The following is a 27,159-nucleotide window of genomic DNA, read 5'->3' on the forward strand; positions in this document are numbered from 1 at the left end:
GAGGGAAATGGAGGGGAGCAAAATCCCTCCAATCTCAATTTTTTGTTCCCCTCAAAAGTGGGGGAATTAGGAGGAGAAATAAATTTCGGACAAAAATAACCCTGCACAAATCTAATAATTTCAATTTTTTATGGGTAAATAGCCAAGTTGGTCCTTGAAAGTGTCAGGCGCTGTCAAGTAAGTCCCTAAACTTTAAAAATCCATCCCGCGGTCCCTGAATGTGGCAAACGTCATTCAAATTAATCCCTAACGTTAAAAAATGTAACGGGACGTTAACAAAATCTTTGTTTTTTAATTTTTATTCCTAGTTGGACTACATACGTGGAACTGAAGTGTTGGTAAAACATTTGGACTCTAATTGGTCCCTGAATGTGGCAAATTAGTCCCCAATGTAAAATTCACCATTTTTAAACCCAGAAAATTAAAAACTTCATTCTCTTTCTCCTTCTCCTCATTCAGTTTCAACCAAAAAATTCTTCCCTCTAAACAAAAAAAAAACCCAGAAATTCTTCCCTCTCAACCCAGAAATTTACCTTTTTTTTATAGGCCAAGGAATATCAGCTGATCCAATCTACCTTTTCCAATTGCATAATCAAATACACAAACCGCACACACCGATCCAATCTAAAAGTCCTTTATGTTCAATTTCATCATGACCCAATTCAGGCACAAAGAGAATCTTCTTGTCCATAATATACCACTTCCATGGGTAGCCCAGATACACAGATCTGCAATGGAACCAAACGATTTCCATCCAAGCCACAAACAACCGTAAAGCTTACAACTTTTCCTCATTTCCTCATCTCCAAGCCAAATCAATCTCACCGATCTGAAGCTTTTCTCACGAAACACTGAAAACCCAACATCCGTAGCCACACCCACTTTTCGTAACCGACACCCACTTTTCGTAACTGAACCAACCAACCTCCTTCCTGATTCAAACCTCCGACCCAGACTACCGCCGTTTCATCTCAGTTCGTCGTTTCATCTCAGTTCGTTTCTCATTTCCGCTTCATCTTCTCTTCTCTCTGTCATGTGTACGCAGATTTGAATATGAGATGCCTGCTCCTCCATCCTCTTTGATCTGAATCTGCTTCTCTGCTTCTCACAGTAGAGTTTTGAAAGGTTTGATTTTGTGGGATGGGTTTGATTTTCTCAGGATTGGGTTTTGATTTGATGGGTTTGGTTGAAAGAAAGATGATGCATTATGTTAATTTAATGAGGGACTAAATGGAGGTTAATTTTTTTACTCAGCTTTCATTTTACACGTGGACACTCCAACATGGAAAAAAAAATCCATCTCAGCGTTTACGTTAACGTCCGTCAATGGTTTTAACCTCAGGGACTAATTTGAATGACATTTGCCACATTCAAGGATCGCGTGATGGATTTTTAAAGTTTAGGGACCAACTTGAAGGCGGCTGACACATTCAAGGACCAACTTGGCTATTTACCCAATTTTTTATCCTTGGGTTTCCCTCCTTTATTTCACCTTTTTTTCCTTCCTTTTTCATACCAACCACCGGCCCCCTCTCCGGTCTCTCTCTTCGTCGCCGCCGCCGCCTCTTCGAATTGACTCATCATCAACCACGAAGGTACAGATTCCACTTCATTTGAGACAATTGTAGAGATGCGAAGCAAAACCCATGCGCATATCTTCACTTCTGAAGCTGAGGAACACATCGCGCTTCAATTCATGACAAAACACAAATGAGGACCGTGCTGCCATCACCAAATTGGTGTCTGCGATTAATTTTTTTTCCCTGGGTCAAAGTCTCTGCAATTGATGGAAACCGAACCTCACAACAACTAAGTTTTGATTTTTTATAAGTCCACAAATGTCCATGACCCACCCTCTGCCTTCGTGATAATTCACTACCCTCAAATTGACATTTGGTAATTCAAGTATATATATAAAAGAGTATAAAAGTAATTTTAATTATAAAATATCTTCCCTCTCCTCATGAACCAAATTATTTTCCTTCCCTTTCTCTTCCATGAACCAAACGTAATAAGTATTAAAATCCCTCCCCTCCCTTCCATTTCCCTCCCCTCCCCTCCTTTGAATCAAATAGTATGTAAGGGTGTGTTTGGATGCACGTTGGATCAGGCCTGATCCACGTTTAAAGACCTCAAACGTGATTTTTCCATCTCCATTGATGTTTGGATGTTAAATGTTGATCCAATTCTGGCCCCAGAATTGGATCCATCCTAACACAACAATTTGTTGCTTCAGCATCAATGTTGATCCAATTGTCCCCTTTCCCTTTTACAGATCCAATTCAAGTCTATCAGATCCAATTCCTGATAAATGTATCCAAACATAAATCACGTCACTCAAACTCACGTTTACCAGATCCAATTCATATCAGATCCAATTCTGGCCAGATCCAATTCTACTAACGCCGAGCCAAACACACACTAAATCAACTTCACTACCACATGACTCACGCTACCTATTTTTTTCATCATGTTTCCTTATTAGGCAGATCACCACATATAGAAACGGGTTAACCCATCCCGCCCTGTCATGTAGCGCCATTAACTTAACCAAAACGAGCCAACCTGTCTCACCTCGCATTTGAGAATTAGGTTGGATAACACGCCCTGTGGGTAGTGCCATAGATAGGTTTCGGGAGATTGAACATGCTTCAGTAATTTGATCTTTAAAATTAAATTTTCAAGCAATATGGTTTTAATTAACAATAGTGAAGTAGGTTACTTACATTGTAGCGTAATGAAAATAAGGGGGGTAGTATTAATTTGTAAGTTGTGTTTTTGAAGTGAATTTTGATCTGAACTTAAATTTAAATATGATTCTTACTTATGTTTTTTATTGATTGATGAGTTTATTACATAAACTAATATTTTATTGTAATATTTGCGTTATAAATCATTTTAATTAATATACAGCTGTTTTTAAGTTTTAAAAATGGTTTGCTTGTTGAATCTGGGTGTGCCTGCCAATGTGCAGCGTATCTTGGACGAGTCAACTAAGAAGCAAGTTAAGATGCGGTCAAAGGAACCTGAACTCAAGCTCAAGTCATAGTCTTTTATTATTCTCTAAGCACTACGAAAATCTTGTCTTCAGCTTGCTATCATCTTACACTCTCTTCATCTCTTTTTCCTTGTTAATTTGTTATTGCTTGCATCAATGTGAAAATGCACATGATATATCTATTAAGAATTATATTAATATATTTGTTAGTTGGTAACTAGTGGAAACGCTCTCAGAGTATTGCACTCGTCTATTCAAATTTTAGAAGTATGCCATAAACCTCAAATATGATAACTTTCAAGCAATTACTAGGGTAATAATACTGAAGCTTAGCTTTGAATGAAGTTTTCACTTTTCATACATTTTACTGTTTTCTATTTCTTTTAGGATTCTGTCACATGTATTTGATTATTTAATAAGGACCATATGTAGTAGACCATTTAAATTTGGGTTTGTTGATTCTTATTGACTGAGAAGAGTTATGGATTTTGTTAGCAGACCCCCATCACAAAGATATATGCTAGGAAAAATAAGGGAGAGAGGGTTCTGTTATCAATAACCCAACAGTTGACTGCTGTCCTAGACTCCTTGCAGTTAGTTATAGCATCTAACTGAACTGGTTAGCGGCCGGAGCTCTATCAGAATTAGGATGAAGGATGGAGTGGCAGAATGTATAACTGTTGCAACCTCATCACCAACAACCTTAACTGAATAACTGCATACAAAGCAAACCCACTCTAATGTTAATTACACACATGTAAGTTTCCAACAGTTACATCTTTTTGATTCAGAGTATCCCAAGGATAGGAGTAACAGTCGATATTAATTTCCATTGTCCTTACTGCTTTCCTTCCCTTCTGGTATAGTTCTGTTAATTTTCTACTATGTAATGTCATGCAATATACAGTGTCATTTATTTTTTTAAAAGGTAAATGAACTATCGATGATGTTCTGCTCAGCTATTTGACCTAATGACCTACAAATTTCTTGGTTTAGAATATATTCTATTTTTAGTGTTAAACTCTTGATTATCTTGTCTGTATATTTCCTTAGCTAAATAGGTTGCTCAGGTTTCATAGAACTCAATGATTTTGTTTCTTATATTACTTTCCTTGCTGTGAATTGTGATAGTATATGATGTATAGAACTCTCTTCTCCAAATTGACGATCGCCATTGTCTTAGAGCCGGGTAACCCATCTATGAAGAGCCAAATAAAGGCATTAGCTGCTGTGGAGGGTAATTCTTCTTTTGCTTCTATTTTTTTAAGAAATCTTCAAATTGCTATTCTATAACGTGGTTGAGATTTGAGCTGAGAAACTTGGAAAAACTTTCTTGATGGTGTTGGGCATGGCTATCTTCTTATCACTCACTGCTGTATTTTGTTCTGCCAAAGCCTTCTAGTTTTATGCATTTGGTATGAGATGATCTTTTATATTTGCGGTTAAAATGGCACAAATCATTTTTCCTATAGCAATCCAGTAATAGATGCACTTCACATCACCTGACTCAAGAAGTTCATTGATTCTTTGACCAGGTCCCGAAATCGATCATTATCAAACCATCCAAATTTCGTGAGTCGACACAAAAGTTGGATCAAAGAAGCAGTCACAAAAGGCTGCAACTAAGGTCCTCTGGTCGCTAGGTAGTTGATGAGGTAGGTCCCTGAAAATTGACATGCATTGCCAAGAAAACCATGAATTCCAGCAATTTGAATCACTGAAGAAGAAGAAGAAGCCAGAAAAGAAAAGAAAAAGAAGTGTTACATATATCAAGGCGAAGTTTCAAAGCGAGGCTGTGATCGGTGACTTGTTTCAACAAACTACAACTAGCTAGCATCAATGCATAGGGAGTCAAGGCATGATCGAGTCCTATAAATCTTTCCAAGTGGAGACTCTTCCGGGTGATTAAAATTTGCATCTTTCCAAGTTCTAACACTATTTAATTTCAATCAATCTTAAGTTGACACCACATAGCAGTATTGAAACCCTTCCTATAAATCTTTGTTAGCTCATGTGGTTTATCTGTAATATCTGGAACTTTTTCGTAGTTCGAGGCCCCCAAAAATCTTCCCATAAACCTGGATTGACGTCAACAAGTACTGCTACCAAGGGTAGACATTCTTCTCCTCTTCCATCTCCACGGGCTGCTTCACCCTTTCCACTGGGAACTGTGAATATCTCTAAGAACCTTGATGATGTTGTGCCATCACAAATGATTGCAAACAAGGTACTAATGCTGTTGCTGAGAAAGAAATCCCTGCCAAAACAAGCAATGCTATGAGCTAGGAAGACACCAGGAGGCAAAGGAAATATTGGATTGAAACCAATAGATTTGCAGGGCATGTTAATATCTCTTCTAAAGGATAAGCCCACTGGAATGACTCTAAAGGTGTTGTATATATAATGTATGGTTCTTGTTAGTTTTTTTTTAAACATCTCTAACTTTTTTATTAATCTAATTTCATCTTAACTGCTTTGACATTTTGGTCATAGACCATAGAGAAAGCTGTTGGAGACACACTTCCAAATTCTGTGAAGCAAATTGAGGCCATTATAAAAGAAGTAAGAGGCAGGAATCTTTTGAGGCTATTGTTATAAAGAGTTATAATCTCTAAGACATATGCATAGTTTACTTTACTACGGAAGAACTCACGTCAGCAAACTAGTCTAGATACTTCCTTAGCGACTCGCTCGATAATTGTTTTACGTTAATTAGTCATAGTCATCTTATGCGACTAGTTAGTCAAAAATTGGGTTTCAAATCACGTGAAGAATTTTCTGAAGTAGCAACGTTGTGAATTGTTCTCGCACTATCTCTCTTAAGTTTTTCAACATCAGTGAAAAAATGATGTTGATGAGTGATTTGTTATGTAGGATGTTGATAACTAGAATAAAATATGGCAATGTAAGCACTAAATAGTGATTTGGACTTGCACAATTTTTTTTTGTTGTAAAGAACTAAAATGCATAAAAAAAATTATAAGGACCTATATTTGAAATTGACCTTATATCATATGTGAGAGACCTGGAACATATTTAATTTAATTATATAAGATCGAATCTTCCATACATATAGAGATGTCAAAATTATCCACACTCGCGGATACTCGTGGATAAAAACTCGTTATGGGTAAAATTACCCGCACCCACGAATTTATTTAATGGATATTTTCACTGTCCACTTAGTAATTGAGTAGGTACGGATATTGCAGTATTGATACTCACCCACCCTATATTTAAAATACTAAAATGCCCCATGTATATAGCAAGAGATGTATGTTGAGTGTAATCTCTAATGACTTTTACAATGATAATGGTAAAAAGAAGCCCTTAAACAAAAAAAAGTGAGAAGAAAAGAAGTATTCACCTTTGCGCATAGGTTCTTAGTCTAATCTTGAATTAAATTTTTAATATTATTTTCATTTGAACATCCTTGAATCCATATATGCCCATGAGAATCCATGAATATCCACGTATCTTTTAAAATCCGTTTAAAACTTACTTAATGGATATCCATGTGGGTATGGAGCAGGGGTATGAGTACAGATTTTTACTTGCGGAGCGGGTGCTAGATATACTACTCATGCTCACCCATACCCATTGACATCCATACTCATGAATACTACTACTAAATAATAAAACCTTTTAACTGAAATTTAATTTGTTTGTTAAGCCCATGAATTGAAACAAAGGTATATATGGTTACATCGGATTCCCCAATTATTAGCCTTAACAATTCATTTGGTTAACCCCAATGCACTTAATTGGTACATCAATTTTGGAATGGAAAGTGTAACTTACACTATTATTTGTCACAATTGCATGCACATGAAGCGAGGCCAGAGTGTCTTAGCTGTGTGCAATTTTGTTGGTAGTGTGTAAATTTACATACAGCTCGTAAAGCTTTTGTGATAGAATGAGTAACTTGCGGTTGTTAATATGAATTATGAAATGGCCTTAACTCATTTTTATTGATAGTGCGCGCTTTGGTTCTTCCTTTTCCAAGTGAGCTTTTGTGTTTTGATGGGTTGAAACTCGTGTGCAATTGGCGTTTTCTCTACTGGTTGAGTGCCTTTATGTTTCTGTTCTGTCGGGCAAAAAGCTTATTAAAGGCAATAATTTTCATCTTGTGGGGGTTGACATTAGCTACTATGAGGTACCCTGTTACATCATTACATTAGGGCCATTATTTTATCCAACGATAACGAAGCCGTCCACTATTATTTACTTGCTTCTTGAGTCTTATATGACTTGGCCTTTCATCTGCTCAATTTGGTGACATATTGCATCAGTTCCTCCTTAGGTATCTCAGTCTGAAACAATATGAAGGTATGGATACTAGATTCATATAAATATAAAATATGGTTTGAATTTGTATCCACCGACAATACACAAAAATTATGCATGTTAGATGCGCATCACCGATCAGTCTAACTTCACTCAATTCTGAGCCTTTAAGGTTGGCCAGAACGATAGTGAGTTAAGTGGTCATTTGGCCGGAAGAAGCAAATAATGTAAAAGTTTAATTAATTAAAAGAATCAAATGGAAAACCGTTGATTTTTATGTATGTTAATATATCCTTCTCACAAATTTCTTGAAGCAAATTCTGAAACGTGAATATTTATTATATAGTAGTCATTTTATCACCATCTTAATCCTTAAATATCAATTTCCCTGTAATTCACACATGTTCATTTTTTTATATATGTGGAGGTACATGTAATCCAGTAAAAGAAAAAAAAAATGGTCTTACTGTTTCTTTTGCTTTTGAAAGGAATAATCATTGAAGTCCAAACCAAACGAGAAACAAAAGAGAAACAATTACTGGTCAAACATTTAAAAAGAAGAAAAGAAAAAGTAAAACCAAAAACGTATATGAAGACTAAATAAGTAAATATATAATTAAAAAGTGTAACCACTGACATATGGGTCCTAGGCTCCTCGCAAGGAGAAAAGCTAACTGGGATGGAGGGAGTACCCATGAGTAGCTTCCCATGTGCAATCCATTCTACCAGAAGTCCCTCGTAATCACCTTCTATTATAATTATAATTGGCCCTTTGGGCAACCAAATCATCTCTTTTCTTTTTCTTGGTTGCTTATAATGGTAATTTGAGAAATTGACTAGATATCTCTATTGAAATATCAAATGGAAAGACAACATTCATATGGAAGGACTGTAGAAAATGGCTGAATGTATATTTTCCTTGATAAATGAATTGAGTACAGATTACAATATATAGAGTAAAGCAGTAACAAATTTTGGAGGACTCTCTTTGCTGCCTGCATGTGCAAATCAGTTGGCCTATGCATAAATTGAGATAACATGTTAACACAAAAAGAGATGTCAGGACGAGTCATTAAAAGATATTGAAGAGAGCCAATGATTCGCCTGGATTCAGTAGTGTCGCAGGTCATCCAATAGGTAGTTAAGGGAATATGTGGTTGACATCGAAGTAGCAATCGGCTTTGCATTCTCCATGTTGGTAGAGTGAAGTAGATCTCGAATATAATGATGTTGCATGAGGAACATGCCACTGTCTGTGGGAATGAATTCAATCCCAAGAAAATGTGTTGGTGCACCCATAATTTTTAGAGAATTTTTTTGGGCCACGGCTGCAAACTATTGTGACTCATCTCCAAGTATTCTTTACCAAGCCTCTCCAAACTTGATGAGTATTCTTTCCCAAGCCTCCTTAGTATTCTTTGTTCCAGCTTTTTCGGGCAGTTGAGTTTACTGAATCTGGGACTTGTCCCGAAATTCTTTACCCCAGCCTGTTTAGCCTATCGAGCTTACTGAATTTGAGACTCCTCCCAATATTCTTTGTCCCAGCCTCTCTTTAGGTCTTTAGGTTGTTGAGTTTTGGTTAGAAACTCCTCCCTTTTCATCAACGATGAAGTGCATGCTCAATTTAAACTCTTGACTAAGGTGCATTTGATCTTTACTAGTTTGCAACCTTCCATAATATTTGCAGGATAGAGATGAATGTATGTAAGGTGGTGGTTTGTTGAGTTTGTGTTGTTCATGCATATTTGTCTATGATATTGTTTAATAGTGAAAATTGTAATGTCATTGAGATTGAGATGGCTTGGTGATGCGAGAACTGGATGAACGAATCTGTGACCTAGAGGACGTTGTCTTGTATCAAACTCTAAAAGAGTCAAGTACCAGGACTTATAATGTTTTATCGACTAGACTTTTTTACTTGGTTAGTGTAATTTGAAAACAAAATTACCAAACTAGTGCAACTTTTGATTTAATTACACAATTAGTGTAAATCGCCACTTTCAATGGCGATATCTTTTTTTTTTCTTTTTTTTTCTATAGAAATCGCCACTGGCAGTGGCGACACCCAATTTTTTTTTTACTTTCATTTTTAGTGACGGAAGAAATCCGTCACAAAATCCTAGCGTATTATAATATGAAAGGTATTAGTGACGGAAGGTAAAGAGAGAATACATCCGTCGCAAACTGTTTAGCGACGCAATTTTGTTTGCGACGAAGCTATTCGTCACAAAATCCTAGTGAATAATGACAAACAATATTAGCGACGGATATTAGAGTGTAGATATTTCCGTCGCAAAATTATTAGCGACGGAATTTTGTCCGTCACTAACGAGCAGAGTCATAAAAAAAATTTATGGTGTCGCCACTGCAAGTGGCGATTTTATCAAAAAAAAATTAAAAAATAAAGAGGTATCGCCACTTTAAGTGGCGATTTACACCAATTGTGTAATTAAATCAAAAGTTGCACTAGTTTGGTAAATTTTTTTAAAAATTACACCAGCCAAGTAAAAAAGTCTGTTTTATCTTGTTTACTTTTATTTTCCTAATGCATTATTCTTGAATATAAATATCATTGTTTATGTGTGTTTGTTGCTTGAAACTAATTTATTCTAGGACTTGAAGATAATCAACCACTCAGTGTGGGAAACTGATGAAATCTTTTATTTAGAAGCAGCTGGGACAATGAGGGGTGATTTATCATTCTTCATTCTCTGTATTTATTTTTGGTATTTGTACATATATAGTTGTATAAACTTTTTTATGGTGTGAGGAAATAAAAACTGCCAAATCAATAAATCAGATGATTAAAAGTGTAATGAAAGAACTGAAACAAAACAACAGAACAAAAAAAACCAAAACAAGAAAAGAATTAAAAAGGAAAAACCAAACGAAGACATCTCATGATATAAAGTATGAGCATTCATACTATTCAAAAAAAAAAGTATGAGCATTCATGCAAGGTGGAAGGGCCTTTCAAATCTCCATATTTTTTCTATTTTGCAGCCCCACTTTAATCAGATAGTCTGCTACCATGTTCCTTTTCCTTCTTATGTGAGTATGTGACTAAGAACATGTTGATTCATCTCAAAAATCTATTCAACTCCTAGGAAAAGCTTCTCCAACATTCAATTCTCCTTTCAACGTGAAAAATTGTCAGGTATCCAAACACATGCACTAAACGCAACCTCCCTTATCATATATGTGATCAAATCTTCCCTTAAGTACTACATATTTTATGTGCCCTCGAACCTTTAATGATCTATCAAACTAAAAGTGTAAACACATCTAAAACATTTTTACTAAGAGCATGTTGATTCACATTCACATCTTCTAGAACCAATTCTGCTTCTACAAAACGAGTAGCTTCTCCCATAATCAGCCTTCTTTTCAACGTGAAAATTCAGAGTGTATAACCTCTCAATTATGATGTCGTAAACCCCAAATCTGAGATATATATGCAAGGTGAGTATGCATCCGGTATGAACTTACTTATCATATAAGATTTTGAAGACGGCAAGGTACGTACATGTGATCAAAGCTTCCCTTACTGCAAAATCTATGTATCATCATCAAACCTTTTGATGATATATAAAACTCAGAAGCTGAAACAAATATGAAAACATCTGAAATTAATGTTGTTACTCATGCAAATAGATCTGGAACTTTTGGGTTTGTAGTTCTTGTTGCTGGTATCTGAATTGGTTTGAAAATGAGTAACTCCAAGGTGCCTTCTGATGCTATTATTTCTTGCATTGATTGCGAGCAGTCATTCAACTCCATTCATTCTTATACAAGGTGGATGTAAAATAGCACCCACCTTGTATAAGAATGAATGGAGTTGAATGACTGCTCGCGATCAATGCAAGAAAGAAAGCATCAAAAGGCACCTTGGAGTTACCCATTTTCAAACCAATTCAGATACCAGCAACAAGAACTACAACCGCAGAAGTTCCAGATCTGTTTAGACTAGTAACAACAATAGTTTCAGATGTTTTCATATTTTACAACTTTTGAGTTTTATATATCATCAATAGGTTTGGTGGCACATAAAATTTTCAGTAAGGGAAGCTTTCATCACATGTACCTTGTTGTCTTCAAAATCTTATATGGTAAGTAAGTTCATATCAGATGCATACTCACCTTGCATATATATCTTAGATTTGGAATTTACTACATCAGCTTTAGGAGGTTATACACGATGAATTTTCACGTTGAAAAGATAATTGATTATGGGAGAAGCTACTCCTTTTGTAGGAACAGAGTTCGTCTGGAAGATGTGAATGTGAATGAACATGCTCTTAGTCAAAAGGTTTTAGATGTGTTTAAACATCTAGTTGAATAGATCACTAAAGGTTTGAGGGCACATAAAATGCGTAGTAATTAAGGGAAGATTTGATCATATGTATACTAAGGGAGGTTAAGTTCAGCGCATGTATTTGAATACATGATTAATTTTCACGTTGAAATGAGAATTGATTCTAGGAGAAGCTAATCCTAGTAGCTTTCTTGTAGCTGAATTGATTATGAACATGAATCAACATATTCTTAGTCACATACTCACATAACAAGGAAAGTGAACATGGTAGCATGGTATCTAGAATATTAAGCATGTTTCTGACTGTTCAAGTCATGCAGCCAATTCCAACGCCTAACACGAAGTTCAAAAACAAAATGAGTATATTATGGTTGTGGTTCAAACAAAATGAGTATATCATTAGGGTGAATTAAATTCAATTTGGAAAAGTATAAATGAACCATAAAAAGTCAATAAAGGGTTTATATTTTAGAAAAGAATAAGAAAAAGCTCTGAGGTGAACCCATTATCAAACAAGTCACAATGAGGAATCTATGAGGAAAAGGGAAAAGAATTGAAACAACAAGGGAGAAAAAAGAATATATCCCCTACCATGTAGGAGAATGAATGGAACTGAATGAGCGGTATAGATGAATGAATGAAAGAAAAGCAGCATAACCACTTTGGAGCTACCCATTTTAAAATTAAGACACCAGAAACAACTACAAAACCAATATGAGTAACAAGGATAGGAGTTGCTTCATATGTGATCAAGACAAGAAAAAAAATAGTAGAAGAGTTTTTCTTTTTTTTTTGGATGAGTTTCGGCTTGAGTTTTATGTATAGATCATCAAAAGGTTTGATGGCACGTATAATACATAGTAAGGAAGCTTTTATCACATTTGCCTAATTGTTTTCAACAAACAAAAAATCTCTAGTTTATACGGTAAATTTATATTTGGAGTTTATTATATCATCATAGGAAGGTTATGTTTAGTGCATGTACCTGGATACACGGTAATTTTTGGACTGAGGATTAATTCTGGGAGAAACTACTACTAGTAGTTCTTGTGGGGGCTTGTCGTAACCAAGGTCGCGAAGAGAATAAGCTGCGGAGTTAGTGGAATTAGAGAGAACGAGAGGAGGCAGTGTTGAAATTGAAAAAGGAGAAGGTGATGGTGACAGTGCAAGGTTGCAAGAGGTAGAGGAAGTGAGATCTGGAATGAGGAAAGGCGGCGGCGGTGACGCGATCTGGAAAGAGAAGGACCGTGGTGGTAGTGTGATGGATCAGGAATGGTGAATATGAGTGGCGGTGATGGTGGATCCTGAAAGAGAAAAGTGGCGACACGGCTGAGGGGGTACGAGAGCGGTGGTGGTGTTGCGATCTAATGGAGAAAGAGACATGGTGGTAGTGGCAAGGTCTCAGGGAAGGGGAGGAAATAGTTGTGGCGCAACCGAGGCCATGGACGGAGGCAGCGGCAGTGCGAGTTTGGAGTGGAAGATGAGTGGTGTTTAGGGATTTAGGAAAGGAAGGAGAAATCTGATGAATTATTAGGGTCGGCTCCTCCCCTTTTCCAATTCTAAGTCATAAGCGTAGCTTAAATAGGGCTAGGGTTTCTCAAGTTTGAATTTACTATTTTGCCCTCATCTTGGTCAAAATTACCATTCTGCCCGTGCCTTTCCCTTCTCATCCGGCCACACGCGCCCTCTAGAAGCTCCTAGCTTCTTCCTTCCTTGGGCCCTGATGTCAGCCCTTCTTTCTATGTTTTTTTTTGCCATTGGGCCTTTTCTTCCTCTTTTTCGGTTGCATTATTTGTAATTTTTTGAGGATTTTTTAATAATAAAGAGCATAAATTAAAAAAATTTGAATAAAACCAAAATTAAAACAAAGAGCCGCATAATATTAGATGTTGAAAGAAGCCTCATTTGCTTGACCTTTTGATGAAAAAGGTAAATCAAATCTGAAAAAAACTTAAATTTAATTCGAGACAAAAACTTAAGGTGGGCTACATGTCCATTTTAAGTTTTAGCTCACAGTTTTAATACAATAATGCTTCTTATTGTGCTAGAAAAACACAAACTATTTCCTAAAAGCAACAGATAAGCACCAACTGTAAGATCACATATAGAACTTTCACATACTTAGCAACAAATTAGTCACCTCAACATTTCTTATGCATTGTAAGATCACAAACAAAATGGACAATTTAAAAGTTGTTTATGTGAGTTAAATGACAATTGATTATTTCCATCAAATTGACATTATGATAATTAATGTTGGAAAAGGAGAATTTTATGTACTTGGTAGTTTTTAATGAAGATTAATTTATAATGTTGGCAATTCAATATGCAAGTTGAAGCATATCAGCCGTGCATGATATGACTATTAGGTAGCGTTTGGCAGCGGAACGGAACAGGACAGAACGGAACGGGACAGGACGGGACAGAACGGAACAGGACAATAATGTTCTGTGCAGTGTGTTTGGTAAACACAGGACAGGACAATTATGTTCTGTTCTGTGTTTGGTGCACGTGAAACAGAACAAAACCATACAGTTAATTACACATATACCCTTTTCATATATAATTTCAAAAATTATTTTAGATTAAAATATAAACAAAAAATATATAATTAAACTTATAAATTACAATCATTATCTACGTGATGTCAATAAATTTCTTAAAACATTGTTCTAGCTTAATTTCATCCACATACCTACAAAGCTTGAGATGTTTTTAAACCATTCTAACAACACAGATACATGGTGAATATTGGCTCTTTTTGGTTCTTGTTGGATACTAAAAAAAACTATTTGAAGTGAAATTTCAATTCATCAAAAGTATCATAACAATAGATATTGTTCTACTGTCACCAAAATAAAATAAAAGTTTTAATAAGAAGTAAATCAAAACACCATAATAATGTTTGCACCAAAAAAACATAACCAAATCCATAAATGTCTTCCTTCATAGCATCTAGTTGGAATCCGTGAGAATGTTATTAACGAATTCATCTCTGTCTTCTCCATCCATCTTAAGAAACAACCCTGTAAGTGTAGGACATTTTGCTATCTTAATGGTTTCTTCAATACGATCAACACGAGTTAAGTTCATCTTTTTGAGTTCATCTGCAACCAAGTCATGCTCTTGGTTTGGAGGTGCAAAGCGTTGAGCCACCATTGTCATATTATTATTTGCCGTTGCAACACTTGTAGCAAAAGCTTCAACACATGCTATTAATCTATCATTTTCTCTAGCACGTTTTTTTGAAGCTCGAGACACTGAGGATGATCCTGGAGCACTAACAGGTGGAGGTGAGTTAATAGGAATCTCACTCTCTTCTTGAGTGGCCCCATTGCCTAAATCATTTTCCTGTTTAGTATTTTCCACAGCATCAACAAATGACTCAGCAATGTGACCATCAGCACGATCCTTTCCAAATATGATTTGCATCTTCTCAAATTCAGGATAAGGTTTGTTGACAACATTTTGAGCTCTCGAGTGATGCTAAAATATAAAGGAAAAATAAAGTTAAAAAAATAATAGAATTATGATTTCCTAAATAATATAGATACTTAAACATAAACGCATACCGCTAAATATTGTTGCAACACTTCTGGGCTATCAACTATAGCACATTTCCTAGCCTCGTCCCATCCAAATCCACTTGTATTTATCATGTCAAACACTGCAACATATTTTGCGTTCCACCGTTTCAACTTATTCACCACATGTTTAGAAGTAATGTCAATACCTTGCATTCTAGCTCTCATTCTTTGGACAGTTGTCTCATGTGCTCCTGCTTTAAATTTTCCATTTGGTTGTTTCTGACCTTCAACAACCAATTCTTGTAAAATATTCATAAGATTCTCCTCTTCTATCAAAGTCCAGCTACGACTCTTCTTTGGATCCAACAAGGTTTGATCGAGAATGAGAAGAGTCAAGTGTGAATGAGAGTATATACCTAGGGGTAATTTTGTCTGTGTAATTTTTTTTAATAGAGTGTTCTGTTTTGTTCCCATCCGTTCCACCTTTTTTTAGAGAACCAAAATGTCCTGTTCCAACACCCTTTTGTCCTGTACCGTTCCCTCTTAAAAGCATGTCAAACACAGAACATGACACATATGTCATGTTCCGTTCCGTTCCCACCTGTCTACCAAACGCTACCTTAAGCATATATGTCTCCCAAAGGGTGGGTATAATTGACCATAACCGAGTTTCATACATGTGAAGTTGCAGAATTTAAACCCCCACTAGTTCTTTTGAGTAAGGTAAATATAAGTCTTTTGTAAGTGTTTTTCTAGCCTGACAATATTCTCTACCTTAAACTAAAGCATCACCCCTCATACTAGATTTATTATTCATCGGGAAAAAATAAGCATATATTGAGAAAAACCACAGGAACACAACACGCGGGGTTGGATTGTGTCTATGAAATTCGATCACGATTGACTAAATCCTTCATGGTGTTCTACCGATAGCTTTAGGTGAATGTATCGTCTATAAGTGCAGTACAGAAGGTAGAGGTAGTTTAGAGGGCAGCGAGCAGTGTACACACATGATTTTATCCTGGTTCACCTAAAGTTAGAAGGCTACGTCTGGTCTTTGAAAACTACCAAGGTTTTCACTATCAAGTATAAAGGACTTCTCCTTACAAGTATTCTCAGGACTTCTCCTTACAAATATTATTTTACCATGCATTTTCAGGCACAACCAAGTATTCTTTTCTCATGCCTCTCTAGGAACAACCAAGTATTCTTTTCTCATGCCTCTCCAGGCATAACCAAGTATTCTTTTGATATGCCTCTTCAGGCACTTACAAGTATTCTTTTTCCATGCTTCTTAAGGCACAAGGAATTACAAATTCGCATATGAATTTTAGTTCATGCAGACTTGAGAGATGTTTACAAATTCAACAAGGAAATATTGACATCTAGTTGTATAGGATAGAGCTGATGAAATAGAAGTGCTCTCAATCCTTTACCTCCATAACTTGACTAATTGGCAGGGTATACATTGTAGACTTATGATCAAGATTACTCATCACTTTTCTCTTTGAGGCTTAGAACTTGTATCTTATTCATTTAATCATTTTTATTTTCTCTTCACTCTTGCTCTTCTAAGCACAGGCATAGATGATGTATTGAATTCAGTTCAGCCATGCTTCTTTTTTTCTTCTCCTCTTGCTCTTTCTCTTGAGGTCTTCTAAGCACATAAACTTGTGTGAATAGAACCCCTGCTTCAAAGAGCCACTTCTTCTTGTTACATGCTTCATATGTTGATGAATTATTTTAGCATGTGTGAACTAATGTAGATGATACATTTCATGATTCATTGAGTAAGTTCCCCCTCAATTTGTGCATGAGATTTCTTTCATATATTTCTCTTCATCTTCCTTTCTTCACTCTGCTTCATATTTGATCTATCTCATGTTCTCGCAATCTCAATTTCTTCTTTTGATCATATTCTCCTTTTCTATCTCACCTTCTCTTTTCTTTTTGCTCTATTGCTTCTTACATTTTCCATCTCATTTTCTTTTCTTTCATTCTTTTATCTATCTCCCTCTCTATCACATTCTCATCAGCTTCAACCGTCACTCTTCAGTTTCTTATTCGTATTTCATTTATACTTAGTCTTGAACATATGACTGTTGCACGGAGCATGATGCGCTAAGTAGGTTGCAGTGGACGTTAGAGTGTAAAAAGAGACATTCTGACTACAAGTACTATGATGTCAGTTGTTGATTTGTGTTTGATGGATGTAGACTTATCTTTATTGTCCAAGATAGTTGTGAGTTGTACTTTGTTGCTTCTTTTCAGTCGAGAGTGCTCAGACTTGTTTGACCTTAGAGAGCTTCTTGACCACTGAAGCTAAATGCCAGATAAGACTTTTCTCCTTTTGGCATATAAACACGCTTCATAGCTTTCTGATGACTTGATAGCTTTGTATTTATCATCCCACCACTCACCCAAGCAAGCTCAGGAGTTCAGGTGCTACAGATTAGCTTAGGGTGAACTCATGTAGATGATACTAAATGTTGTACTCTTATGAGGTTGGGTAGTCACATGTGAGTGCAGTTTAGTCCTTTACTTCAATTTCTTCAGTGGATAGTCGAACTATCATTTGCTTAGTTCACTCTACATTATTGTAGTTCCCCTTGTGATAGAATTTCTTTCTATAGGTGTTCAGGTCAGACGATAGTATTCTTTGATCATTATAACTGGAAGACGATGATGCTTCTGGACAATCCAAACTATAAGCAAAGGCATGTTAAACTAGAGCGATCAAACTATGGTTGTATGGACGATGCCAGATGATAACACTTGATGAATTTGCCTTGTGTGTTTCAATTGGCTTTTCTTCGGGTTTTGACATTTCTTGCTTTGCAATGGTCCTTCTCATTTGAGCCTTACATATATATATATATATGTGTGTGTGTGTGTGTGTGTGTGTGTGTGTGTGTGTGTGTGTGTGAGTTGTGGAATAAATGGAACAATAGTGAGAAGAAGAGGAAGAAGGGGAAAAAATGAGGGGACTAAAATGGATGAATTAAATTTTGGAGGATTAAAAATGATGCGCAAAATTCACATGGACATCTTTCAGCTGACTAGACCGACCACGTGGCTGGTGATAGAGCAAAAAATGGGTCATGTGAGCACTGCGACGTCACTTGTCCTTATTTTGATAAAGAAATTTTTTGTAGATAACATCTTTCAAAAAGTGGGTCATGTGAGCACTACGAGAATTTAGTACGCTGGCCATTAAGCAAAGTGGAGAGTTTTACCGTAGTGGCACTTTGCATAATGAGGGACACTCAACTCGTAGAAAAGCTCATGTAAATGAGAACATTGTGCAAAAAATGTCACTTCACCCTGTCAGACGTCTTCGACATATTCAACTTCAGCGCCATCATATCCTTCCTACTCGTTGTCACCCATGTATCATCTTTCATTTCCTACTAATTTGAACTAATTACCTTTGTATTAGAGTCAATTTTTTAAAGTAAAAGATATAATATGTTAATCAAAGTTGAGAAACAAGTCCTCTTGACAAAGGACGATACACCAAAAGCACGTAAAAAGGAAACAAACGAGAAACGACCTCAAGGAAAACCAAAAAGACGAAAAGAAAAAAATTAAACATCTACCAAAAACAACCATTTGGAAAAAAAAAATTAGAGTCACTTTGCAGAAATCACTACTAGAAAACACTCAAATTATGACGGAATTTTGCGACGGAAAACAATTCCGTCCCAAAATAATTAGTTTGTGACGGTTTTGGCGACACTTTCTTGTCGCTAAAGTTTTTTAAAACCTTAATTTAACATTTTGGGACGGAATACAAATTTTGTCACAATTTAGAGACGAAATTAGGAAATTTGTCGCAAATTTGCGACGAATTAAAAAAATTCCGTCCCAATGGAAACATTTATTTTGGAGGGAAGCTTGGCGCCAATTTTGGGGACGCAATAATCTAATTATTCCGTCCCAAGTTGTGACGGAGTAAGCAATAATGCTCAGTCCCAAATGTTTTTTAAAATTATAATTTTTTTTTGGGACGGAGTTTGTATTCAGTCACAATTTAGTGACGCGTTTATATAAACCGTCGCAATGTGGGGACGATATTTATATTCCGTCCCAATTTGAATATTTAGTTTTGGAGGGAAATCAAGGCGCCAACATTGGGACAAAATAATTAGATTATTCCGTCCCAAGTTGTGACGGAGTAAGCAATAATGTTCTGTCTCAAATGTTTTTCAAAATTATAATTTTTTTTTGGGACAGAGTTTGTATTCAGTCACAATTTAGTGACGCAGTTATATAAACCGTCGCAATGTGGAGACGATATGTATATTCCGTCCCAATTTAAATATTTAGTTTTGGGGGGAATCAAGGCGCCAACATTGGGACGCAATAATCTAATTATTCCGTCCCAATTTGTGACGGAGTTAGCAATAACTTTCCGTCACATGTATTTTTTAAAATTATAATATTTTTTTGGGACAGAGTTCTTATTCTGTCACAATTTAGTGACGCAATTATATAAATCGTCACAATGTGGGGACGATATTTATATTCCGTCCCAATTTAAATATTTAGTTTTGGGGGGAAATCAAGGCGCCAACATTGGGACCCAATTTGTGACGAAGTTAGCAGTACTTATTCGTCACAATTATTTTTTTAAAAAATAATCTTTTTTTTGGGACGAAATTTGTATTTTGTCACAATTTGGTGACGCATTTATATAATATGTCCCAATGTGGGGACGACATTTATTTTCCGTCCCAATTTGAAGATTTAATTTTGGGGGAAAATCAAGGCGTCAACTTTATAATACGTTGTCCATTTTGATACGACCTTGTGTGAGTTATTCCGCTTAACTTGTGGGCTGCAGATTTGCTGACCAATATTTTTTATATATTAAAAAAATTAATTAGAAGTACAAAGAGAACATTTTTTGTTTAAAGTTTTACAATTTTGAATAACTAATAAATATTTATTATTATTTTTACTTTATTTATCATTTTTCCAGTCGCGTACAAGCCTTCTAAACTTTAGACTTAAGCGTTGTAGACTCTAACCAATGAAAAGTTAGGCCCACTTATATTGTGATATTATAGTTAGGTTTCATGTTTATCTTAAAGGTCTATTAAACTCAATAAGGTTTTATAATGTGTATAAGGCGCACCAGACCCAATCAGAATCAACGATTAACTTATAGGCCCATCAAGTCCAATGAGGCTTCGCATTACGCACAAGGCTCATTAAGTCCAATAGAAGTTGATTATTGATGTTATAGGTCCATCAAGTCAAATTAAGCTTCATTTCGAACTGGTCATCAAGTACGATGAAACATCTAGTTGATCTCTAATATTCACTAGGCCCGCATGGGTTTCATGTTGACCTCAAATGTCTATCTGACCTAATTATGTTCCATGTTGATCTTAGAAGCTCATATAACCTTATTGGGTTTCATGGTGCTCTATAAGGTCCGTCATAAGATAATGAGGTTCCATGTTGATTTTAAAGGCCCGTTAGACCCAATGAAGCTTCGTGTTGCGTACAAAGTCCATCGAGTCCAATAAAACCCATTATTTGATCTTATAGGTCCATCAAACTTAATTCATATTCATTTTGAACTTAGGACTCATCAAGTACGATGAGACCTCTAACTGATCTTCAATACCCATCAAACTTGACTAGACTTTATGTCGACCTCAATTTTTTATTTTCTACTTTTTTGCCAAATATATAAACATGCATGCTTATATAAGATCTTTTAAAATATATGTTATTATTTTTATTTAAAATCTAAAACAAATATTTTAAAATTCATCATGTATATTATTTCTTTTAACTATATTATACTTCATATCTTTAATTTCATAACCTAAATTCTTTACCTCTCACGGTTCAATGCTTGCGCACCGTGGTTCCTTGCCGACTTGCCGTCAGTGGGGGTGCCTGATCGACGACGCTCTCTTGGAGTTCAAGGACATCTGTTTCTTCTCAGTACTCGATTTCATGCTCAGGTTCACGTTTTCTCTACCGCTCGCTCTCGCTCTCGCTCTCGCTCTCAGACTCGTGCTCCAGAAGTCTTCCTTCGAAATCTTCAACGGTAATTTTTCAATTTATCCAATATCCTGTAAATAATCTTTCTAGTGCTTGTATATTTTTCTGGAATGATGGAAAAGGAAATGGCTCTCGTGAGATTTCTTCTTGCTTTGCTTTCACACTTTTGAGTTTATTCTCATTACTGTCTTATATTAGAGCCAAATCACTAGTTAAGCATAGGTCAATGTCTAGTATCCTAGGCTTTCCTCTGTTCTGTTTTGTGGCTTGCTGAAGATGGGTGGTTGTCCCTTATAGTTTTGTAAGGGGCTGTGGACTTTATAATTGTGTTGTTTTGAAATAGTGGTTTGTTGTTTTTTGCTGTGCTGAGGGACAAAGAAATTTCTATTCTTGAAGGTTTTGTTTCTGGAAGAGAGTCTTGTGGGTTTCTAGTTGGCTAAGGCCTTTGTTTTGTGTTTTTCCTTTTCTTCCTTTTGTGCTGTGCTTTGTGAATTTTCAAGTTGCAGGCTAGCCACTAAGGGCATATTGGTGTGAGGTTGGGTGCCAAATATGCGGGGTCTGTCCAAGTTGGTTCTTATCACATTTTATCTGCGTGCTCTACTACGGCTGGATCTCGCCACAGTGCCTACTTGCATATCTTATTTGCCATGTGAGTCTTTTGCTGGAATTGGCTTTGCTACTGCTGTTGTACGACTAAAACTACAAATTAGTGGCTGGGAAAGTAGTCTTAGTTATTAGTTGAATCACTTCTTTTCCTCATTATTTATGTTTCAGCTTGTGCACTGAGGATTCCTTCCAACCTTTTCAATACATTCATGCTACAATGTCCGTGGATCCATTATGATCACTGTGCTGTCAAGTAAAGGTTTCTCTTATGTTTGATTTTGCATGATATAATTAGGCAAGCATGAGCCTGGCCTTTTCTTATTCTGAATAAGGCTAATCTTTGGTAAGAATTTGTTGTTACTTTCTACTAGTAACATGAAAGCATCCCAAGAATGTTATGTAAATCATTGAGAAAAACACTCAGTTTAGTATCTTGCCTGTTGAGTTTGGAATTTATCATTTTATTGTCTTCATTTGTACTTACTTAATGAATTCTTCAAATCTATTCTCTTTTTCTTTTCATTCTAGTGAAAGACCCTCTCTTATTGCATCTTCAGTTGTAAAACAAAATTTACTGACAAGTTTGCATCTTGCAGGAAGAGTTAAAATCCTCTGAAGGCCTTCAATCAGCTTCAAGATGCTGCAAAGAGTATGTCTTTTGTGGAATTACTTATATGATTTAGATTGTGGAACCACATAGATCCCCTAAAGTATTTTTATAGTGGAAGTTTTATTATTATTTTTATTTTGTAATTGAACTACATAGCTTTAAATAAGGCATATATGTTTCTAAAAACTAATATTAAATTTCTGTTTTCTGAAAATTTCTAGCCCGGTACATTTTGGTTAAATCCTCCCCTTTCATTATTGTCTATAGTGAATATTTTGTGCTTCTCTTCTATGTAGCAAGCATCATGTATAGGTTGTTACAAGGATATGTTAATAAAGTTGACAAAACTAGTGTAGTAGCTTGGGAAGGAACTCGACAAAGGACAAGTAGAGGGAAGGACTTTGAAGGAAGTATTGAGACCAATTGATGACGGTTAGTTCCTATGCCATCATGCATAATGTGAACATAATCTCTTAGGCTTATATCCATCTATCTATTTGGTTACCTACAACAAATATAACATTTTATTATTTTATAGTCTTCTTGTCTTTTTTCCATTTAATTTAGTGCCTTGTTTTATACGTTATTGACACTATGAATCTGATAGGGTCTAATTAATCTGAAACTCCCAACAAAGAAGTTCTAGCAACTCCCAACAAAGCACCAGCGGCAACCCCACTAGCTATGAAGAATTCAGAATTGCTAACCCAGATAAATCTTGCTCTAAAAGATCTATAAAAGACAAAAGAACAATTGAGAAGCTAAAAGAAGCACAAAGAGTAACTAAGGAAGCAAATGAGAAACTTATGGAGGCATTGGTGGCTCAAAAACGGGTTGAGGAAGATTCTTAAATTGAGAAGCTCCGCAGTTTTGAATCCGGACATGCTGGAATTGAAGCTATTCAAAAGATGGAAGAGGATGGTAAAAAGAGCTTTGAAGGTGTAAGGAACCAGCATGCTTACTATGTGGCTTGAAAATAAGTAACTTTTTTAGGGAAACTCTAAGTAATTTTGGTATTTTTTGTATAGTTGTGATCTTTATGAATTACATGAAGCTTGTTGTTAATGAAGAGTTGATTCTTAATTAATGTTATTTTCATATTTTGTTAGTTATTATTGCAGATTAATTTGAGATTTCTTACTCATTTAATTAAAATCAAAATGTGAAGAAAATAAAAAACGCTAAAAATTTGGTTGTGCTGCTATTTATCCTAATCTTCAACTTAGTGACGGAAATATTTTGTCACAAGATTTGGGATAGACTATGTTGTTCTCAGTTCTGTCACAACATATTACAATATCCGTCACTAACTCCGTCACAAAGATTATTATTTGAAAAAATTAAAACTTATTAAATTCCGTCCCAAAATGCGACGGAATGAAAGATTCTGTCGCAACTAATTTATTATTTTCTGTCACAAATTTCGTCACGAAATTATTATTTTAAAAATGTAATTTATTATATTCTATCTCAATTTCCGTCCCAAATTTGAGACAGAATAATAAATTCTGTCCCAAAACTTTTGCGACGAGCGATATAGCAACACAATTTTTTGCGTCACAATTCCGTCCCAAAATTATTTTGGGACAGAAATTTTAACTAGTGTGCGACGGATTTTTCCGTCCCAAATTAGTGTTTTTGTAGTAGTGAATCTAATGATATAATCAATTTTGAATCATTGAATAACTTCTAAAAATGCACTTCATGCTAACAATTAAGACAAATCTCTAACAAATATTTTTATTTTTTTTTAAAAAATTTTGTATATTAATATTTTAATTTAAGTTTAATTTTTATAATATTTTATACAATCTCATATTATCGCAGCTGTGAAGTGGAAAAAAATTTCTAAAGGTTTAACACATATAAATTGAGTATATGAAAACCGCCATAATATGCGGTTGTTGATTGAATATTTGAGAATTTGTATGTTAAACTAGCACGACCCAATAAAATATACTCATGGCATGAGATACTCAGGGTTTTGATTCGTCGTTTTTTTTTCTATTTTCATTCACTCTCACTCCTCTCTTATCTATACTTCTATGAGTGTTGATATACTTACACCTCTCTTTCTCTTTTATATCATTTCAATTCCTTTCTCTTCTAGTGTCTCTCATTGGAAGTGTAGGGAGAATAGTTGTAAATGAATTAATTTTGTTATACTCTTATGCAATGCGAGATCCTCCTAGTTATTCTGGTGAGTGCACAACAAAAATGGAGGTGGGTAACTCGGTTGTTGGTTATAGACAAGAAAGGAGAAAGTTTCCAAAGCTGCTTTTTCTTCACAAATCCAAGTGTTCCCCAGTCATCATCAGTTTCTCTCTCTCACCAATCCCTTTCCTATATTCACGCCGTGCTCACTTCCAACTCCTCACTTTGTTCTCTATTTCCAAAAGCAAAATCATCACAGAATCCACAACACTACACAACACCATTGCTACTTTGTTTGCTACTAAACCAAACCTTTACTTCTCTTTCTCTCTGCTTTGTCCCAACACAAGCATGAGTGAGTTATCTCTCTCAAGCAATTCCAACAAGAAGAATGACCTCTCTTGTAATAATCTCCTCTCTGTCTTTTTCCACCTTTGTTTCTCCATTTTTTCTCATCCTCTATACTTTTCCTACTTCATCTTCTTCTCCCCTTACCTCCTCAAGCTCCTCTCTTTTCTCTCCCCTTTGTTCATCACCACAGCACTTCTCCTTGTTGCCCTTCTTACTTTCACTCCCAACCTTGTCCTTGAAAAGGGTATTAGTACTAGTAGTTCTGATCTTTCAGATTCTGAGTCAAAATTGGGGTTTCTGCTTTCAATTTTGCAAACTTTTCTAGCGTGGTTTCTTTCTGAATCTGATGAAGAAGACAAGGAAGTTGGACTCCTTGATGAGCTTGAAGCGTATCTGGTAATGTTCCAGGCATCAATCTGTGAAGTTATTGAGACAAAATCACTGGAAGATAATCCTTCAGAAGGTGCTGAAGCAGCAGAGTCTGAGTTTTCAAGTGAGGAAGAAGAAAAGGAAGATTTTTTCCCAGTGGAAGAACCAAGCTTCAATTTTGATGAAAACCCAGTTGAGAAGGTAGATAAAGAGCCTCTTGTACAAGTTAAGAGCCTTGAAAGCTTGTTCCAAGAAAATGCAGAGTTAGAAGATGTGTCTTGTCAAAAGGAAAACAAAGAAGCCAATAAAGTTGAAGAAAGTAAAGAAAATTATTGGCCCTTGAGAAGTGGATCCAAAGTGATGGGTAATAGAGACATTTATGCAAGTAAAGTGAGTAGGAACAGTGATGGAGAACATGCTTTAGGTGAAGCAATTAAGGTGAAATCCCAAAGACTAGAAGCAAATCTTGGGAGTCCACAAAAAAACTGGGAATACAATGGAATTAAAGGTATGGGGAATAATGAAGCAATTAGTTCTAATCTTGGAAGTTTTGGTTCAATGAGAGTGGAAAAAGAGTGGAGGAGGACATTGGCCTGTAAGCTTTTTGAGGAAAGGCACAATGCAAGTGAAGGAATGGACATGCTTTGGGAAACATATGAGGCAGAGTCCAACAAAGGAAACACAAAGAAAGGTAAGAAAGGTGAGGTTGAGTCCACTGAAGAAGAGGAAGATGAAGAAGAGGAAATGGAAGGTAAATTGTGCTGCTTGCAGGCTTTGAAATTCTCTACAGGGAAGATGAATTTGGGAATGGGAAGGCCCAGCAACCTTCTCAAACTGTCCAAGGCATTCAAAGGCATTGGATGGTTGCACAGGCATGGCAGAAAGAGTAACCACTGAATTAAATTTTAATCTTTGTGTTTTTCTTTGATGATGAGAAGTAAATATTTTGTGTGTCAATATAATGATGATGCTTCTTTTTATATTTTAACTAATTAAGAAGATTGTTTTATCTGGCTTGGGGTTAAGAACACCAAACTCATGCTTCATCTATATATCCAGCTACGGAACTAGTTTGTTTTAAAATGAGTTATTGGCTCTCTCTAAGAAAAAAAATTCATTAATAAAATAGTATATAAATGTCCTATTTGTTCCCCTTAAAATTTTATGTTGTATCTTTCAATCAGTGATTAATAATTTTATTTACTTTGTCAAATTTTCGCCTCCCTTACCTTCTATTTTTTCTGTATTAATACAATGGCATAGACTAGTGAAGACTGTGTAAGCAACCAGAGGAATCTTATCTTATTCTGCTACATTATTAAGAGATGTGTTTTAGCATTTGCAGTTTTGCACTGTTAAAAGAAGGAAATCATTATAACATGCATGCTTTTTCTTATAATGATTTTGGGACCATGCATGTATAACTACTACCCACACTCTAGGCACATGTGTGAGAGTAGTTGATACATAGTCATAGTGGTTAATTGCATACAAATGTTGGTTGATGGTGAATAAATTCTCATTCTCTTTGTTTATTAGTTCACGCATCCAGTGCAAGTAAACGGTTAAGATGTCTTTTCATTTTATCAGAAATTCTAAACGGTGTGGATTAGGACTGTATGACGTAGAACAAGAGCAAAAGTAGCATGATGACCTAGTTGTTATGTTTCACCTTATTCCAATAGTCGTCAATTACGCCAACAGCTCAGTGTATATCTCGGTTGAATCTTGGAATTAACCGCCTGCCAAACTGTTGAGGCATGAAGAGCTTCAGGCGACTCATTTAATAGTCTCTTCCGAACCGCCGAGACATGAAGAGCTTCGACCAATTTATTTAATAATCCCCTCCAAACCACTAAGACATATAAAAGGGCAAGTCCGACTTACTCCATGACCGTCAAGACAAACGACAACGCAT

The 27,159-nt window shown here is 35.7% G+C and overlaps 1 protein-coding gene and 3 long non-coding RNA genes across 4 annotated transcripts; 2 read left to right on the forward strand and 2 right to left on the reverse strand.

The window, feature by feature from the left end:
• Positions 1-3,454: 3,454 nt before the first annotated feature.
• Positions 3,455-5,501, forward strand: LOC130732462 (uncharacterized). The gene is made up of 3 exons (XR_009017041.1): positions 3,455-3,755; positions 4,130-4,235; positions 4,534-5,501. It is a non-coding gene; the product is annotated as an uncharacterized LOC130732462 (long non-coding RNA).
• Positions 4,088-4,898, reverse strand: LOC130732463 (uncharacterized). The gene is made up of 2 exons (XR_009017042.1): positions 4,763-4,898; positions 4,088-4,661 (listed from the first exon to the last, which is right to left on the reverse strand). It is a non-coding gene; the product is annotated as an uncharacterized LOC130732463 (long non-coding RNA).
• Positions 5,502-14,555: 9,054 nt separating the features above from the next.
• Positions 14,556-15,601, reverse strand: LOC130719713 (uncharacterized). The gene is made up of 2 exons (XM_057570327.1): positions 15,173-15,601; positions 14,556-15,086 (listed from the first exon to the last, which is right to left on the reverse strand). Exons 1-2 carry the CDS (start codon positions 15,599-15,601, stop codon positions 14,556-14,558), a joined length of 960 nt encoding a protein of 319 aa, XP_057426310.1.
• A 5,368-nt stretch (positions 15,602-20,969) lies between these two features.
• On the forward strand, positions 20,970-23,475 carry LOC130729387 (uncharacterized). Its single transcript, XR_009015968.1, has 4 exons — positions 20,970-21,800; positions 21,926-22,406; positions 22,664-22,799; positions 22,975-23,475. It is a non-coding gene; the product is annotated as an uncharacterized LOC130729387 (long non-coding RNA).
• The last annotated feature ends 3,684 nt before the right edge of the window (positions 23,476-27,159 follow it).

Source organism: Lotus japonicus, chromosome 1 (genome assembly GCF_012489685.1).
Source record: "Lotus japonicus ecotype B-129 chromosome 1, LjGifu_v1.2".
In the NCBI taxonomy this organism is placed as follows: domain Eukaryota; kingdom Viridiplantae; phylum Streptophyta; class Magnoliopsida; order Fabales; family Fabaceae; genus Lotus; species Lotus japonicus.

What these genes read in the sequence shown, in the direction of transcription:
- LOC130719713 (XM_057570327.1), bottom strand. Translation starts at nt 15,601, where the DNA reads ATGGGAACAAAACAGAACACTCTATTAAAAAAAATTACACAGACAAAA. An exon ending in TGTTGCAACAATATTTAGCG is followed by an intron (nt 15,087 to 15,172) that starts GTATGCGTTTAT and finishes TTTATATTTTAG; the next exon opens with CATCACTCGAGAGCTCAAAA.